The sequence below is a fragment of the Etheostoma cragini genome, chromosome 12 (genome assembly GCF_013103735.1).
Source record: "Etheostoma cragini isolate CJK2018 chromosome 12, CSU_Ecrag_1.0, whole genome shotgun sequence".
Classification (NCBI taxonomy): domain Eukaryota; kingdom Metazoa; phylum Chordata; class Actinopteri; order Perciformes; family Percidae; genus Etheostoma; species Etheostoma cragini.
The window spans coordinates 22,659,468-22,677,080 of NC_048418.1; the positions used below are offsets into that span (position 1 = coordinate 22,659,468).

The 17,613-nt window shown below is 42.1% G+C and overlaps 1 protein-coding gene across 1 annotated transcript in view; it reads left to right on the forward strand.

The window, feature by feature from the left end:
* Nucleotides 1–792: 792 nt before the first annotated feature.
* Nucleotides 793–17,613, forward strand: part of LOC117954138 (kinesin-1 heavy chain) — a 25,659-nt gene continuing 8,838 nt past the window's right edge. Inside the window, exons 1-12 of the mRNA XM_034887674.1 lie at nt 793–1,172; nt 6,151–6,238; nt 6,970–7,043; nt 7,151–7,255; nt 8,342–8,390; nt 9,573–9,628; nt 9,718–9,805; nt 9,923–10,047; nt 10,755–10,859; nt 14,005–14,150; nt 14,611–14,759; nt 16,151–16,338. Of these exons, the coding sequence (XP_034743565.1) occupies nt 1,047–1,172; nt 6,151–6,238; nt 6,970–7,043; nt 7,151–7,255; nt 8,342–8,390; nt 9,573–9,628; nt 9,718–9,805; nt 9,923–10,047; nt 10,755–10,859; nt 14,005–14,150; nt 14,611–14,759; nt 16,151–16,338 (1,299 nt within the window). The 5' untranslated portion in view covers nt 793–1,046. The remainder of the gene's footprint in view (nt 1,173–6,150; nt 6,239–6,969; nt 7,044–7,150; nt 7,256–8,341; nt 8,391–9,572; nt 9,629–9,717; nt 9,806–9,922; nt 10,048–10,754; nt 10,860–14,004; nt 14,151–14,610; nt 14,760–16,150; nt 16,339–17,613) is intronic.

Here is a 17,613-nt window from a genome sequence, read left to right on the forward strand (position 1 = left end):
TCATACAATGGAAATACTCAAGTAGGGTACAAAGTACCTCAAAATTGTATTTAAGCAAATAATAATAATCACAGATTAAAATAATAGTTCATTAAAACAACAGAAACACTTTGATAAACATTGCAAACGGACAGAATTAAAGATTCTAGTGTGAATAAATAGATATGAAATGATTTATGAAAAGTAAATATACAGTAATATACAGAATAATGTATACAACCACAATACATAAACAATGACATCAGTAAAACTTACTCAGGGGCTACAGAAAATAATTCTTTAAAATGTAAGTGTGCATTCACTATATTTGGGTTAATGTATTGATGTACAAATTGAATGCAACCCAAAAAAGATTTGGGAAGGACTTTGAGAATCTTGCCTTATGTATATGAACTTAACCAACTACAAGCATACAACTTGGCACGTATGGGTGCACGATTCGGAACATGTCCCGATTCTATTCCATTTTGATGGAATAGAATTCAAACAAAACTCTAATAAAAAATATGAATTCCAAAAAAGTTTACCTTGGGGGGGGTAAAAACGTACCTATAGTTTGGAGGTATTTCTCTAATAGCCTGTGTTATAGGCTACTAAGGCTGCTGCTAATGCAACTTTGACAGTTTTACCTGCAATTTAGAAACCATGTTGTCACAACACATTAGAATAATTAAGAAACCTAAATGTTGGAATATATTGTATGGTGAAAACCTCCATCATAATTCTGGGAACAATAACAAACAAAAAAAGACAAGTGAGGAGGGGAGTGCCGAGGTGACGTCATTGTGATCCACATCCACAGCAGCAGGAGGGGCGAGGTGGCCAGCCGCTGATCCACCGGTATCATGGCTTCCTAACTGGACGGGAAGTGTTTGAGAGGAAAACAAGGATTTATTTGTTGAATGCCCGACAGATTATCGCCCTTTCCAGAACCTGAGATTTGGGATAGAGGGGCCCGGCCTCCCTTTTCGCCCCCCACGGCCGTTCCTGGGATCCAGGATATACCTTAATTTTATTGGTGAATTTCCATTCGTAAACCGTGGAAGATGGCCGACCCGGCGGAGTGCACCATCAAAGTGATGTGCCGTTTTAGGCCCCTGAACAACTCCGAGGTGGTCAGAGGCGACAAATACATTCCCAAGTTTCAAGGGGAAGAAAACGTTATTATTGGGGTGAGTAATTTTGTGTTGAAGGGCTTTAGCTACCCATTTGGCACAGTCAGCAGTACGCCATTTTTGATTGTCTTGTAGCAACGGTAGTTAGCACCTTAGCTTGTCAGCTAACGTTAGCAAGGGCTGTTTGACCTGTTAGCGAGTATTTTTTTTCCAGGATGGCGAAGGCATATGCCGCCTTACTCTGCTTCTGATTGGTTTACCCTGACATTGTTACCCTAATCCTAACCAATCCCTCTCCTCTTTCCTAAACCAAACCAATGAACACACCGAGTAACGTTGATGTTGCTAGCCAATCAGAGGCGATTCATGCCTTCCCGATGTCTTCTCTATCCTATGAAAAAATATTTGGCGACCTGTTCACCGTTTCGTTTATCCGCTTGCCCTCCGCTAAATCCACCTTCTAAAGCAATATAAACACTAATTTACGCTATTTACGCTTATTAAGTTATTCGGTCTCCATTAGATAATCGACAGCACCATTCCACCAGTACAGCAGCTGTTGGCGTAAAATGTCTCTGTCATGGCTAGCGAGCTGTCATTCAACAAAGCCACAAACACATTGACTGGCACAGGTTAAAATGTCGCCAGCGTTAGTCTGCAGTTCCTGCACGCTATTCTCCGAACCATTTTCATTACTTAATTATTTAGCAAGTAGCTGTGCATCTGTAACGATAAAGTTATTAATTATGAACGGTTTGCGTCAGCATAAAGCGTAAACCAGCATTGACCTAGCTGTGGCTAACTGACTGTTGGCTAGCAGGCTAGGCCAGCTGGTAGTTGACAGATTAGCCGGCCTTGGCTAGCTGGCTAGTTTTAATACTGCTGCTTAATTAAAGCTAACATTAGCTAGCTGACCAGGTGGCTACGTAACCAACCCTTTGTAGACTAAGTTAAATAACCTGTTATTGAAAATAACAGAAGGAAAATAGGCTTTTCTTAACGGAATAGATGAATGACAATAGTAATATCAAAAGAATTAGTCATTGGCAGTGCAAATCAAGTTATATGCAGGCCAGTTGTATTCTGTCGGCCTTCAGTGATTGGGCACACACAGTTAATAGCCCTACATGTTCACAATATTGACTAAATAATCTAATCTGTTTTCTTCTGATTAAGAGGTTGTAATCAAACCAAAGGTTTTTATCTTTCGGTTAATTAGCCCTTTAGTGAAACAGATCCTGCACTTGATAAGGATAATGGCATTTGCACAATTTCCATTATGACAAAAGAAGTAAATCCCTTTACTAATGTAGTGCCATTTAGCTCCATTTCACTGAATCAACAAAGGATTTGCCCTGAGGTCAGTGTGAAATTGGTGTGCACTTGATTCCCTGTCATACGCCTTAAAAAGCATCTTAAATAGGCACAATTTACCCAGTTTATGTTCAGGGCATTCCGTGCCTCTACACTATATCTGTATGGTAGGATTAAATCATGCACAAAAGACTATAGTGCCTTAGACTATAGTTATGAAGAAGCATAACAGAACACAAGCTGGGCTCTGTACATGCTAAATGTGTAAAAGGTCATGGTTAAACATTAAGTTTCATAAACTGCTCATTATCACTCTCTTTGTGGACTTTGTCTTTGCTCGCACATGCTTTCAAAAGCGTTCACAAGGCAGTAGAAACTAATCTTGAATTGCATTCACAAAGTTGATGGTATCGGCTTATTGGATGTGAATCACATCCTCTCTGGAGTTAAACGACTAATTTAGGACGTGAATTTAGAATACAACAGGTTCAGTCATTTTTTTTTGTCATACAAAACAGAAGACTGTTGTAGCTGTGGTGACTTCTTTTGCTGACACTGACTTTAGGCCTTTTAACTAACAGCATGCGTACTGTCTGGGCCCCTCGGGCATGATGTGGCCCAGCCCAAGTTCAGAGTGCCAGTCATAGTGCCAAAATACCAGTGTACATTGTGAAGGACGCAAGTGGTGCGGGGCAGAGCCTTGTAACCTCTGCTGGTGCATCTGCTTTGAGAAGTACAACACTTACTGTGCCCATAAGCAGCAGCACAGGCCTCCTGGGTAATCCCTCTGTGTTTGCTCTCCTGGTAACCAGCTGTTCGACCAATCAGAGCAGGCAGTTGGCCGAGCACCGGGCCATCTCTGTCCGGGTGGGGAGGGTAATTATTGTGATGATGCATTTGTTTGTAGATGCTCTTGTCCAGGGAGACTGACTCACTTAGCTCATATTTGTATCCATTTTAAAACCAATCTAGGGCGTGGACTGACCCTTTATCGGGATTGAAGCCCCAACAGCTGTGCCAGCCGGTGGTAAAGCTGACCACACTGCACACCATAAAGACATCTAACAAGCAGCTCCCCGTTGCAGGCCTTGGAGATGCTGTTTTGATGCTTGCAGTACGCCCTTATTACTCATACTCAGTGCCTCAATAAAAAGTCCTGTCAGTCTCTTTCAAGAAAAGGGAGGGAGACAAATGTTCCAGATAAAGTGTTAGGGTATCTTAACTAGCTTGGTTTGCCAGCGTAGTGCCAGTGTGCAGGGGGTTAATTATTCATGCCATTGCACATACTTCCATGCTTTGCTGTCACATTTACATGTTCTATTTGCATACAGTAGCCTTGGATGCTAGGAAACAGAAAGGGTTGGGGCCGTCCAGGATCATCGAACCTTCTGTGAACCCTAACCCTGGTCCCTTGCTGCTGAAAAACATCGCTGTAATCTAATAAGATGTCATGCACCATAAAATAAGGATCATGTGGATGCTGCAGAATAACCTTGGGTCTGTGTGCTACTGTCTCTACTGAGTGGCTTAGCCTGGGCCTAGTATGACCAAGTAGAAATAAGTGCTCTGTCACGTTCCTGCTTTCTGACGGCTTTCACTGTAATTACATTTTCAGCTAGTAATCCCATTGGACAGAATTGTAGGTAACGAGGCCATGAGCGGCAGTAACAAGGAAGACTTTAGACTCGGGCTCCGCCCTTATTTGCTGACTGCTTCTGCCAGCTCTGATATTGGCTCAGTATTCTTCTTCTAGACTGGGTTAATAGCCAGGCTGTGGCTAGCTGGAGTGAATTATCAATGTCTTAAAATGCTGCTGCTCTGTTTTTCACCGAGCTGTGCTTTATATGTGACCGTCTGTTGGGGGGCGGGGGATTATGAGCCAGGGTGCAAATTGAGGACAACCCAGCTGTAGTAGTCTGAGTAATTCCAGTACTGGTAAACTGGTACAGTATCTTTAGCTTTAAATGCCAAGGCAGTGACACATTTGTGGTTTCACCTTGAGGTACGAATGTGTTTACATGTGCCACTGGTCCTTTACCAGAGAGCCATCATCAGTGGCGTCTCCTAGGTTACACAGGTCCTGCTTGTCAACGTTCTCAGCCTTCCTCTGCTCTTACAGGTATTAACACTACTGCCACTAAGGCATGGATGTTTTGCAACCTGGGGTATTGCATTGTCCTCAATTAGGGGTGTAACGAGACATGAATCTGGATCGTAATATATTGATTTGATCCTCAACAATCCAACATTATCGATTGGAAGTGAAAATATCAAAATGTATCATCTTTAAGGTGTGCTTTTATTTTGAAATTCCCAATTTATAGTTAGTTTTTTGCATTTAAAAAGAGTAGTTTGTTTTTCATATTAATGTCTGAAAGAGCTTTGTAATGAAATAGTCAAATCATATATATATTTATTTATTTATTTAATTAGGGCTGTGAAGATACACCAAACCAACGATTCAGTTCATATCACTGTTTTTGACGCACGATTCAATGCACTAAAGAACAATATTAACTACATAGTATTATATACATACCTAGTTAAAATAAATGAATAGCCAAAGCTAAAACACGTCTGGTTTCTTTGTAACAAAATACTGTGCATGTTGAAAATTCTTCTACAGTCAAGTTCTCTCACATTTACAAAGTCCAATAAATGGCTGTTTAACAGGACTGTGCCGGGTCCAAATGTCACTGCCCAATGTGAGGCGAGTGCAGATTTCAGTCGGGCATGCGTCACTGCATATATGCACATATATGCGACAAGTAGCATACAAGATGCTAACGAGAGATTTCTGGAATGTCAATGCAGTAAAAATGGACCTGCTTAATGAAGTTGGTTCACTGCTGGCTATGAGCTAGCATCAAACAAAACAAAGGCTGTCAGTTGGATGGCGTTTTAACTAACGTTGGCAACCAAACAATCAGATAGCTACAACGTTTTTAAATGATTTCCATCTTCTGTTGTTTGAAATGAGAAGAGTTTTTTATGTCATGGATTTCACAATTTTGTGAAAACCGTTCAATTATGATCATGTGCAACTAACATCTGCACTCGACCAGAGCCGTTCTGACTCTACTCTCATTGGGTATGACGCGTTATGCCGTAAACTTTTTACATCTGAGCATGCGCGACTCAATTCTACACTCGCCTCACATTGGGCAGTAAAACCCAAAATTAGCACCAAATGTGGGGGCGGGCCGACACACAAACACATTAACACTGGTGCACACACCGCTAACTAGTAAGGTGGGGTTTCTGGCAGCCAGCCTTCCAAAAGGAAGCCCAGGAAATGGAGTCTCATTCACTCGTATGAGAGGCTCTGACTCACTTTCCGCTTTCTTAGTCTGCGGACACCCGCATGCTTGCACCGGCGTTGATGTTCTTTGCATTGTCGGACACGTGCAGCCACTTTCCTGAAACCGCTTGCAGGACTGACACACAGTGGCCCGCCGCGGGTGTGTTACAGCCCAGAATGCAAAACGTCTCGTCTGCTGCTTGACTTCTCTCTGAAAACACCTGTCAGATGCTCGGTGTCCTCTGTCCAACTAATGAGGATCTCCGATGTGTTTGTCGAGTCATTAGTTGGTGAAAGAAAGTAGTGCACTGTTTACAAAACATGTCACAGACCATTATTTTTAATGAGGTTACACTACAATGGGTTTTGTGTTGGTCGTATTGCCGCTAACTGACTCACCCGTCTTCTCTTTCATTTCAGGGCAAACCGTACATGTTCGATAGAGTGTTTCAGTCAAATACAACACAGGAACAAGTGTACAACGCCTGCGCCCAGAAGATTGTCAAAGGTGAGCTCTCTCATTTTGTTTTATTCAGTATTATGACGTATTATTTTGGGGACCTGTAAGCGACAAATGAAAGTGACACAAGCCCCGCCTTTTGAAGAGAGCAGTTCCCACACTTTTAAAAACATGCTAAAACCCATGTTTTTTTGCAAAGTCTGTGAACAATTAGCTATAAAAATAAAGTTTGATTGATAAATCTTGACTTAATCGGAGTGAAGCGGCAGCACCCCACCCCCCTCCCTTTTTTATATTTTCTTATTTTTATTTTTTTACATATTTTACTTGACTTATTTACTTAGACATCTTATGTTTACCCAGTCTGAGGGGTGGGACAACCGGTTGTCTTTCAGATTCCCTTTGCACGCAATAGGAGAGTGCTCCAACCAACCAGAGCACCACCGGTTGATAGAATAAACTTTAAACTTTGAACAAACCTTCCTTTTTTAAGAATGACTTCAGAGCTTAACTCCAAGTCTTCCAGAGTTGCGGCCAAAGCCGATTTTAAAGACGGTCTTCTTCATTATTCGTCATTATGTTAAGCCCGCCCACCGACTATATACACAATGTGATTGGCCTGAGCAGAATTTGGTTTTTCCACCTCGCAAGCCAACAGAGTCGCTTGACTGACACTAGATGCAAATTACATTTGCTGCTCTGCTCGGGTTGCGTCTAGATTTCTAGGCTAATACTGTACTGACTTAAAAGCAAAAACCCTCCTGTGTTGTTTCTTGTAGATGTCCTGGAGGGCTACAATGGAACGATTTTTGCTTACGGGCAGACATCATCCGGCAAAACACATACCATGGAGGTAGGGATGATTTTTAACGGGTCATTTTCAAAAAACTTGCATCTTGTTTTGCTTGCATTGGAATCTTCGCATCCTTACATGTGTGTGTGTGTGCTTTCTGTTTGCAGGGGAATCTCCATGACACAGATGCAATGGGAATCATCCCCAGGATAGTTCAAGATATCTTCAACTACATCTATTCCATGGATGAAAACTTGGAGTTTCATATCAAAGTAAGTAGTTAAAAGGGGCTGCCGACCTGTCCAGCCACCAGCTGAGAAGCAGGCTGCTGCAGTGCATAGACGGACCCCACCCACCAAATGTAAAGTGGCCCCCCTAAATTCAGATTCTAGCTCCAGATAATCTCTTAGAAACCTGATATGTTTGGCTTACCAACACCATTTCAAACTGGGTGCTAGCATTCAGCTACGTACTTCCTGTTTTGCAGTTTGCTATTACTAAGCATTTTTCTGGAGACAATAATAGTGCTGTGTAACATGTCACTTGGAGCTGCCGCATCATAGTGGCTCTCCACTGTGTTAGTTGATCTCCACTCGGGCATTACAACACATGCTGTTACATTTTTGCGTTAAGAATGAGAGAAATAATGCAACGTGAAAATGTGAGTGATCAGACATTAACTAGATTGAAGAGAAAACAATGTCAATCTTTATTAAACTGAGAGTGTACCTGTGTTGACGCTAAACTATCAGACTTTCTGTTGAACAAATGTGAAGGAAATACATCAAACTGCTCCTGGAAATATTATGAGAAACCAATCTCAAAACACTCTTTACACCTTTTTTTCCTTTGCCTCTTTGGTTTTCCCCCTCATTCATAATGTAGACTGTAAGCCCAGGCTTTAAGCCCCTGAGATGCCGGTCCACGGGTAGAGTAATTGACACACTTTTTACCTTTTAAGATTATTTTTGGGCATTTTAGGCCGTTAATGACAGGACAGCTGAAAAAGTGAAAGAGGATAGAGGAGGGGGGGCAAATGACATGCAGCAAAGGGTCGCAGGTCAGAGCCGAACTCGCTGCATTGAGGAGAAAACCTTCTTACATGGGCGCCCGCTTTACCAACTGAGCTATCCGGGCGCCCGCACTTTTTACCTTATCGATCAATGAAAATCCATGTTATATCTCCAGTTAAAACCATTGGTTCTGTCTAAGAGATTGTGTGTGTGTGTGTGTGTGTGTGTGTGTGTGTGTGTGTGTGTGTGTGTGTGTTTTTATCATCCGCAGTAAAAAGAAAACAGCCCCCTGTGTTTATCTCTAAGCTAGGTTGTCAAATAATGAAGCTTCTTCTTTTTTCACAGGTTTCATATTTTGAAATTTACTTAGACAAGATCCGGGACCTTCTGGATGGTAAGTGGCTGTGACGGTGCAGTGAACACTACCTCTCATCCAGTACCTAGTCGTAGCGGACAGTGGTAACAGACGTTTGGGCTGGTCCGTTATGGAAAAAATCCTAATCACCATTGTTTTGGTCAAAATGGAAATCAGTATTATTTAACACGACTGCTACTTCGGAAAGATGTTGCAAAAATCAAACTTCAGAAAATGGTAAAAAGTAAACCAATCAACAGGGAAAACAACAGTGAAATTTCCGATTTGAACATTTGTTTGCCTTCCGATTCAGAACACAAGACAAAGAGTTTACCCGCAAAACGTTATGTGCAACAATAATCGTTTTTCTCGATTATTGTGTTTTTGGGATCATTGTAGCTGAAATCGTAATTTAATTTTGGATTAATTGGACGGCCCGAACAGACGGGACAGAACGAGCTGCTAAAAAACATGTAAAACGGCAAAAAAAAGGAACGAGCATCAGTGTTGCAAACGTGATGGAGGACAACGGTTGCCGTAAACACATTGAATTTGTTGTTGATACACAATTGTGTATTCTACATAAACTAACTATAAACAACCCATAAAACAGTCTACAAATCAGACCAGTGTGCGCTATTGATCCTCACCAGAATTTTTCTTTTTTCTGTTGTATCTGTTATGTTATTGTTATGTTGTTCATATACCAACCAGTGCGTTTGACGGGGATGTCAAAAACACTTTGACTTGGAGATAACTGTATTCGTTTACGATTTCATTTTAGTTAAATGATAAGGACATTTATTAAATAGATTTGGAAACTGTGCCACAATACCTGTTCTAATTGGCCAACAGTTGTAGCTCATCTGTTTCAAGGTATACAAACCTGCTGAGTGGAAGTTTTTTAGCTCGTACACAGTGCAGTCTGGCCAACGGGGGAACATTAACATTAACATTATAACAAAAGTTATTTGCTGATGGGAGCCATTCATGTCCAAGAGCATTTGAGATGTTATTACCAGAGCCCATCCACACTGGCAGTGAGATTGGAGGCAAAGGCACACACAGGATTTAGTTTCTTATTTCTTTATTTAATTATCATGTTATATATATTTATGTTTACATTTTTTAATGTTTAGGGCAGTGGTACAGCCACGGTATGCCATGTGTTTGTAGTGCAAGGTCAGTTTCCCTGACACCTTTTTCCCCTCTCATCTCCAGTGTCAAAGACCAATTTGTCAGTGCATGAAGACAAAAACAGAGTACCATATGTCAAGGTGAGACACAACTTCCTGTTAAAAGTATTTAGTAAAAACCTGTTTGGGCAGGCAAACAATCTAACCACACACTGTGATTTTCTTCAAAGGGCTGCACTGAGAGATTTGTCTGCAGCCCCGATGAGGTCATGGATACAATTGATGAAGGCAAATCAAACAGACACGTAGCAGTTACAAGTAAGAGAACATCCTGTAGTCCGTTTCTCAAATCCATTGGCTGCAATTTTTGCATCATTGAGACTAATCTGTTTGTCACACTATCATCCCCCCCCCCCCCCCCTTTTTTTTTAAAAGACATGAATGAGCACAGCTCCAGGAGTCACAGTATCTTCCTGATAAACGTCAAACAGGAGAACACTCAGACCGAGCAGAAGCTCAGCGGCAAACTTTACCTGGTGGATCTGGCTGGCAGTGAAAAGGTACGGAGAACCATCTGTCTTACACATAAGGGCCCTGACACACTACACCGGCGGCTGACCGTTGGCAGAATAGGCATTTGGACTGACCGCCTTCCCGAGTTGGCCGGAAAAGCTCCTCGGCACACAGCGAAGCGATGCTGTCTGCCGATGGCAGCTGATTGGATGTGCGCGTCCCGTGGGTCTGGAAATTCAAAGCCAGACTGTTATGGTGGCTCGTTCAGGATACAATCTCATATTTTACTAAATTAGTTCACCAAAAAACATTATCAGGAGAAATAGGCCGTGCGGCTGCTGAATCTGTCTTCATTTCAGATCCACAAAGGTCAGTTTAAAAGATTTCCCGTCAGATTTTGAGAGCCTCTAGTTACGCTCATCCCGCTCCTCGTTTCCGGGGTTAGCTCTCCACCAATCAGATTGATCATTTGAGTCCAACTGCCGGCATGTCAGGTTGGCTAAAATGAAGGCCGACGGCACAGAACACACCAAACAGACTCGAATCACCGACCTCGCCAGACTGTCAGACAGCCGATTATCGGGTTAGTGTGTCGGGCCTTTAGAAGTAGATTCCTTTGAATTAGTAATTATTTTTTTCATTTTTTACTCAACCCCTTTTTCCTGCATTGCCTACTTGGGTTGGAGTCAGTTATGTGTCTTAAGCATTGTGCTGCCCGAGACCTGGTTCAGGTTATTGTCTGTGATTTTTTTAGGTCAGTAAAACGGGAGCAGAGGGAGCTGTGCTGGATGAAGCCAAGAACATCAACAAGTCACTGTCGTCCCTGGGAAACGTCATCTCGGCTCTGGCTGAAGGATCGGTCAGTAACTCTTCTCCCACTCGCTTTGGTGTTGTTTTTCTTCAATCTGTTGGTCCAATTAAGGATTCCCCTTTTCAGCGTCATATTTGTACTCTTGGGGTCAGTTAGAGTAGGTTCACATGCTTGTGATGATTTGCATATTAGTGACGTTGAGAGGGGCCAGGCCAGCTTAGCGGAGTCTTCCTCCCGTCACGGCCCGCTGTTTCTCCTACCTTCACCAGCCACCCCACCCTGTCCCTTCTCCCCTTTCTGCCTTCCTACACACGCTTGCTGGACAATACTGGAGATTTTTGTTTTATACAGAAAGTTGCTGTCTTTTCTACAGGAAGTCGCCAGATTTGTTGCTTGTTGTTGCTTTGTTTGTGAAGGAAGTCACTAAGATGGTCTGAAAAGTTGTAAATCTAGTGTGTGTGACAGAGAGACGGAGGAGAGCAGGGAAAGGAAATGCAGCTGAATGTATGTTATATAAAAATAAATAACTAAATGCAGTGTGTGAGGGCTATGTGTCGGAACCACTGATGGTTTTTATACTGCCCAGTGCTGCAGTGCTTCATCTGAAACGGTCTGTTTTGGCCCACCTTCCTGAAAAGCCCGGTCTGCTTTGATTGGTCAGCTGGCCCACTCTGTTGTGATTGGTCATTCTCAATTAATAATTGTTTGAACAGGAAAGTTGGCAAGTTATTTCAGGCTGAAAAGTGCTGCATGTCTGTGAGAGAGAGAGAGCGCTCCATTTGGAGTGAACTGCGTTTTCTGTACATAAACATCTGTTACGTATACAAAAGATGAGAAAAATCCAAAAAAGTATAATAGCGGCTCATGAAGGAGATCAATTTGTTGAATATACTCGAGTGTTCTGTGGGTTTTAGACTTTTTATTTGCACTGTTTGTAAAAGTTAATGATCCAATACGTTTCCTAATTGAGGTTACTGGGCACTGTTGACGTCCTTGTCAGTTAAGCTTTAATCGTTACTTCAGCACATAATGAGCCCAAATATCTTTTTCTTTTCTTTTCTTATCCAACACAACAAATGATTGATTTGTAACAACCTTAGGTGATTATTTTTCCCCCGAGGTGTTCTTTTTGTAGCATTTTAAAATAAAACACATAACTGTTGATTTTGTAGAAAGAAGGTAAATGTTTACTAGCTGCACATCTCAAAAGCTAGGTGTGCATCTGGAAAACCTGCATCTTTTTCACTTCTCTTACTGTAAAAGTGTTTTTTTCCACCGTCTACAGGCCCTTTGTGTTGCAGAAGTAACTTGAGCAGATAACGGCTTTCCTCCAAGCAATGTTTTGCTTTTGCGGCTTCGTAGTGATCTCACACTTTTCACTTCAAGAATCAGTTGGTTTGTTCTTGGGCGCCTTGGCTCTGTAAACAACCTGGAGCGGTTAGCCTCTGTGATATCTGTATTGGTCTGAAACAAACAAGCTATTGTGCAGAGAGAAGTCTCACTACTGACTGAGCATCTCACTGTCTTAAAGTGCTCATATTATGCTCATTTTCAGGTTCATAATTGTATTTAGAGGTTATAACGAAAAAGGTTTAAATGGTTTATTTTCAGAAAACACATATTTTTGATGTACGGCACAATGCAGCAGCTCCTCTTTTCACCCTTCAGAAGCAGAGTGTAAGGACATGCCCTGACAGTAGCTAGGCAAGGACTACTAGCCAGTCAGAATCAGAGTCTGAGGGTGTGCCCTTCTAGCAGCTGGGCGAGCATTAGAACGTGCATTACAAAGTGATGCATGTTCGTTACGGAGTTAAAAGCTGGACTACAATAGAGCCGTTTAGAGCAGCAGTGTTTTCCCACAGAATTAGATTAGATTTGTGGTGAGGGGGGGAAGGCCCAGAATTCTTGTACTGCAAATATTTTGATTAAAGATTCTGCAGGTAACAATTCAAAATCACACAACTGTATCTTTTTCTCAAGGAGCACTGAGAACACGCTCCTCAGTTGAAAAACGTAGAAGGGAATTTAACACGCTAACTGCTATTACTGTTGTAGCTAACATTTACAGTTACTATTAACTATTACTAATCATAATAGTGTTATGAATACAAATAGAGGCTGAATCATTTATAATGACAAATAAATGATTCTGATAAATGAAAATTAAAAAAATAAACTGATGTTGCGTGAGTGTGTGTGTGTGTGTGTGTGTGTGCGTGTGTGAGTGAGAGAGAGAATACACGGCAGTATGTGGCGGTCAACATTGATTTTGTGGCGGGCCGCTACAAATATATTAATGTAAGGGAAACACTGGAGCAGTTTGTCAACAGTGTTTTCTGTTGGAGATGGTAAGTCACTTTTGTGGTGAACTTTGGGCTTTTACACTTTATAAACTGATTACATGCACAAAATGATCCATAACACAATAAAGGAAAGGGGAAAAAGCCAAAAAGCATAATATGACCACTTTAAGAATTATAGCAGACTGCTGTAGCTTAGCTGTCGATCCTGATCATGTATCAAGTTACATTTAACTGCCATCTAGTTTTACTTAACCCATGAGAACTGTAACTGAAGCCATAGCATCCTGTTGTCTCTGTGCTGGTCAAATCGCACGCCTCTTCTTCAGTTTCAGGACCGCAGGTATCCTTACAGACAATATCATACTTTTCTATTGTAATCCTTTTCTCCGTCTAACTCTGGGGTTTGTCATGTTGGCTGTTCAGGGGTGTAAATCCCACGTTTATCACAAAAGGATATTATATTGATTATTTGGACGAAATATTTACACACACATATTTTAGACCTTTATTATGACAAGACCGCTAAACGAGATGGCACATAAGCCTGTTTAACACAATCAGTTACATTTCTGACACCTCCCAAGTAATGACACTGTCGGGGGCGTCCACGTTACAAGCCTTCCGTGATCGTGCACATGCCTCCCCATATATATATATATTGTTTCAAATGGATGTATTGTTACACCCCTAGTATTGCTGTCAAATAATCTCTATCAAGGTGGTCTGCGACTTAGATATAAATGCATCTCGGTCAAAAGGCACGTTGTCACTGATTAATTTGATGATTACAGAAAGTTAGTGATTCATTTTCTCAGATTTTGTAGGCACCACCACAGTAAGTTTGTGTTCTGCTCATGACATGTTCCTGTATATGTTTGTGTGTATACTAGGGCTACATCCCCTACCGAGACAGCAAGATGACCCGTATCCTGCAGGACTCACTGGGTGGTAACTGTCGAACCACCATCGTCATCTGCTGCTCGCCTTCCTCCTATAATGAGGCAGAAACCAAATCCACCCTCATGTTCGGACAAAGGTTGGTTCCAGACTGGATAGAAAATCTCCTGTAAAGGCTAGAAAGATGCCAAAGACACCTCCGTGTACAAAAGTCTCGGTCTCAGAGGGTTAATATGCACGGCTATTTGTACTCGTGACTACGCAGTCCACAAGAAGTAATTAGGTTTTTGTTTTTTTGTAGGCTCACTTTTACTCACAACATGCTAACTGGTAACATAGGATTCAATTCACGAGGCTAAGCTAACTAGCGGCAGCACTGAGATAAAAAAATGCGTAAGGCTAGGGGAGATTGTGATAAGCGCTGCCGTGTTCTTGAAGAAGTTCATGTAAAGGTGTTTGAAAGTTGCGGAAAACCATACATGTATTCATAATCATTGTTATATTTGGTCCAGATAGATTGAGAGTAGGGCATACAAAAAATTATTAGTTTGATTTTTAGTGGAATTAAACCTGTTTTTGTTTTGTTTTTCTACACCCAGAGCAAAGACCATCAAGAACACCGTCACTGTGAACGTGGAGCTGACGGCAGAGCAGTGGAAGCAGAAATATGAGAGGGAGAAGGAGAAGAACAAGACCCTGAGGAGCACGGTCACCTGGCTGGAGAACGAGCTGAACCGCTGGAGGAACGGTGAGGATCCGGACTCTCTTATTCCATTGTTTCTTCTTTCTCTAACCACAGATTCCTCAGTAAAAGGAAACCATGCCGTACAACTTTTCCCGTTTGATCCAGATTCTTTGACCCAATGGTTTCAGTGCAGGTTGCAATGCCACAAACAGGTGTTGTCTTTTGATTCCTACTGTAGGAAACATGAGCACACCTCAAGTGTCATCACACCTAGAAGTGATGACACTTTTGTCTTTGTGGTTAGTCGGCCCACTGCATGTAGTTTTAAATGGCTGGTTTGGTCTACAGTGCATCGTGGACAACTTACTTTAAACTTACGCGTTAATTGGATAGTACAGATTACAAATTTACACACACACACTTAATATTTCATGCAACAATAAAGCTATTTACACACATGTAATATTTGATAGATAAAGTAAAGCTCACACACACACACACACACACACACACCTCAATTTGATACAACAAATAAAGTTACAGGCCTGTCGTGATAGTCAATTAATCGTACAATAAAAAAAAGTTTGATAATCTTTCGCCTCGCAGGCTTGTTTGTTTTCCTTCTCTTTCTCTCTCTACCAAAGACACTGGATGACCACTCTCGGTTCCTTAGCGTAACGAGGAGTGAGCCCTCTTGTCAGTTCCACATGTCTTTGTGTGGGGAGACAGGACTCATGGTGGAGAGAGAGAGAAAGAAGGATTTTCCGGTTTTCTCCCTTTCATTCCAAACCACACCGTTGACAAGCTGCCGGTGGAGACAGCTGCTGTGGACTTTTCAGTCTCGCAAGTGCTCTCAGGAAAGTGGCTGCGTGTGTCCGACAATGCACAGAACATTAACCGGTAAAAGCCTAAAGTTGTATATGTGTCAGAGGCTCCCGGACGGTGAATTGAGACTCCGTTACCTGCGTGTTGGTCAACGGTTAATGTGCGTTTAATTAATTCCAATGTGATTTCTTTTGGAAGGCCGGTTGCCAAAGAACGCCACTTACTAGCTAATGAATTAGCCTGAGGTAAACGATAGCTATCGGTAAACAGAAGTGATGGTGTGGCTGGTGTGTGTGCGCCAGTCTCTCTCCCTCTCTTTTTCTCTCTCTCTCTCTGAGTGCGTGTGTGTCTGAAGCTCCGACCTACAGAAGAAAGTAGGTCCACCTTCGCCAAAATTAGGGCTCAAAACAGAACTCTTTTGGTATTTTAGTATATTAGATTAAAATGGTCTCAGAATGACAATATTATCGCAATAATTTCTGGGGCAATTTATCGTCCGTTGTTGTTTTGACACCTACACACACACACTTCATATGTTGTAGAAAAAAATGAAGCTCTTTACACACACAAACTTCATATGTTATAGAAAAAATAAAATGTGTGTGTGTGTGTGTGTGCTCCCACCCCAGGGGAAAGTGTGCCAGTGGAGGAGCAGTTTGACAAGGAGAAGGCCAACGCCGAGGTGCAGGCCCTGGACAACATAATCAACGAGAAGCAGGCATCCACGCCCAACGTGCCGACAGTGCGCCTCACCGACGTGGAAAAGGACAAGTGTGAGGTGGAGCTGGCCAAGCTTTACAAACAGCTGGACGATAAGGTGAGCGAGAGACCGGGAGGTTTGGAACTGGGCTATGAATGTGGGTTAGTAGACTCGGCACATTTTGCGTACCGGTTTTACACACTACTTGCACGTGAAATGTGATAATGAATATGTAAGTGCAACTTTAAAACTGCTGTTGGTTATCTGGAGGGAAATTGAAAAATTAAGAATGACATCCCTTTGTAACTAAAGAGATATTCCGCTCATTCAAGCCTCATGGTTTCTATCCAGCGTATGTTAAAAATGAGATAAGAGAGAAGAAAGACGACTGTGATCCCAACATGTTCCTGTTTGGATTGTATTTCCACCGGATGTCTTTAAATTCAATAGAAAGAAATGTTAATCCATAGACGTCACCTCTTGTTGAATGTCCGGCTGGCTGGTCTGACAAAATACATCCTGAAAAGAAAGGCATTCTGAAGTTGGTCGATGTCTTTTTAATTTTCTTCTAGTCACTATCACATTTTAATTTCAATGTTAAAAAAACAAAGTAAAACATTTTCATGCAGGACGTTGCTTATTGAAAATGAGACCTAGTCATTATTCGAACTAAAATTGAAATTCATTCACACAAAACAGATTTCTCATCATACAATCATCTACACTCACCGGCCACTTTATTAGGTACACCTGTCCAACTGCTCGTTAACACTTAATTTCTAAGCAGCCAGTCACATTCGGGCCAATCAGTGCATTTAGGCATGTAGACATGGTCAAGAGAATCTCCTGCAGTTCCAACCGAGCATCAGTATGGGGAAGAAAGGTGATTTGAGTGACTTTGAACGTGGCATGATTGTTGGTGCCAGAAGGGCTGGTCTGAGTATTTCAGAAACTGCTAATCTACTGGGATTTTCACGCACAACCATCTCTAGGGTTTACAGAGAATGGTCCGAAAAAGAAAAAACATCCAGTGAGCAGCAGTTCTGTGGGCGGAAATGCCTTGTTGATGCCAGAGGTCAGAGGAGAATGGCCAGACTGGTTCGAGCTGATAGAAGGGCAACAGTGACTCAAATAACCACCCGTTACAACCAAGGTGGGCAGAAGAGCATCTCTGAACGCACAGTACGTCCAACTTTGAGGCAGATGGGCTACAGCAGCAGAAGACCACATCGGGTGCCACTCCTTTCAGCTAAGAACAGGAAACTGAGACTACAATTTGCACAAGCTCATCGAAATTGGACAAGAAGAGAAGAGAAGAGAAGATTGGAAAAACGTCGCCTGGTCTGATGAGTCTCGATTTCTGCTGCGACAGTCGGATGGTAGGGTCAGAAT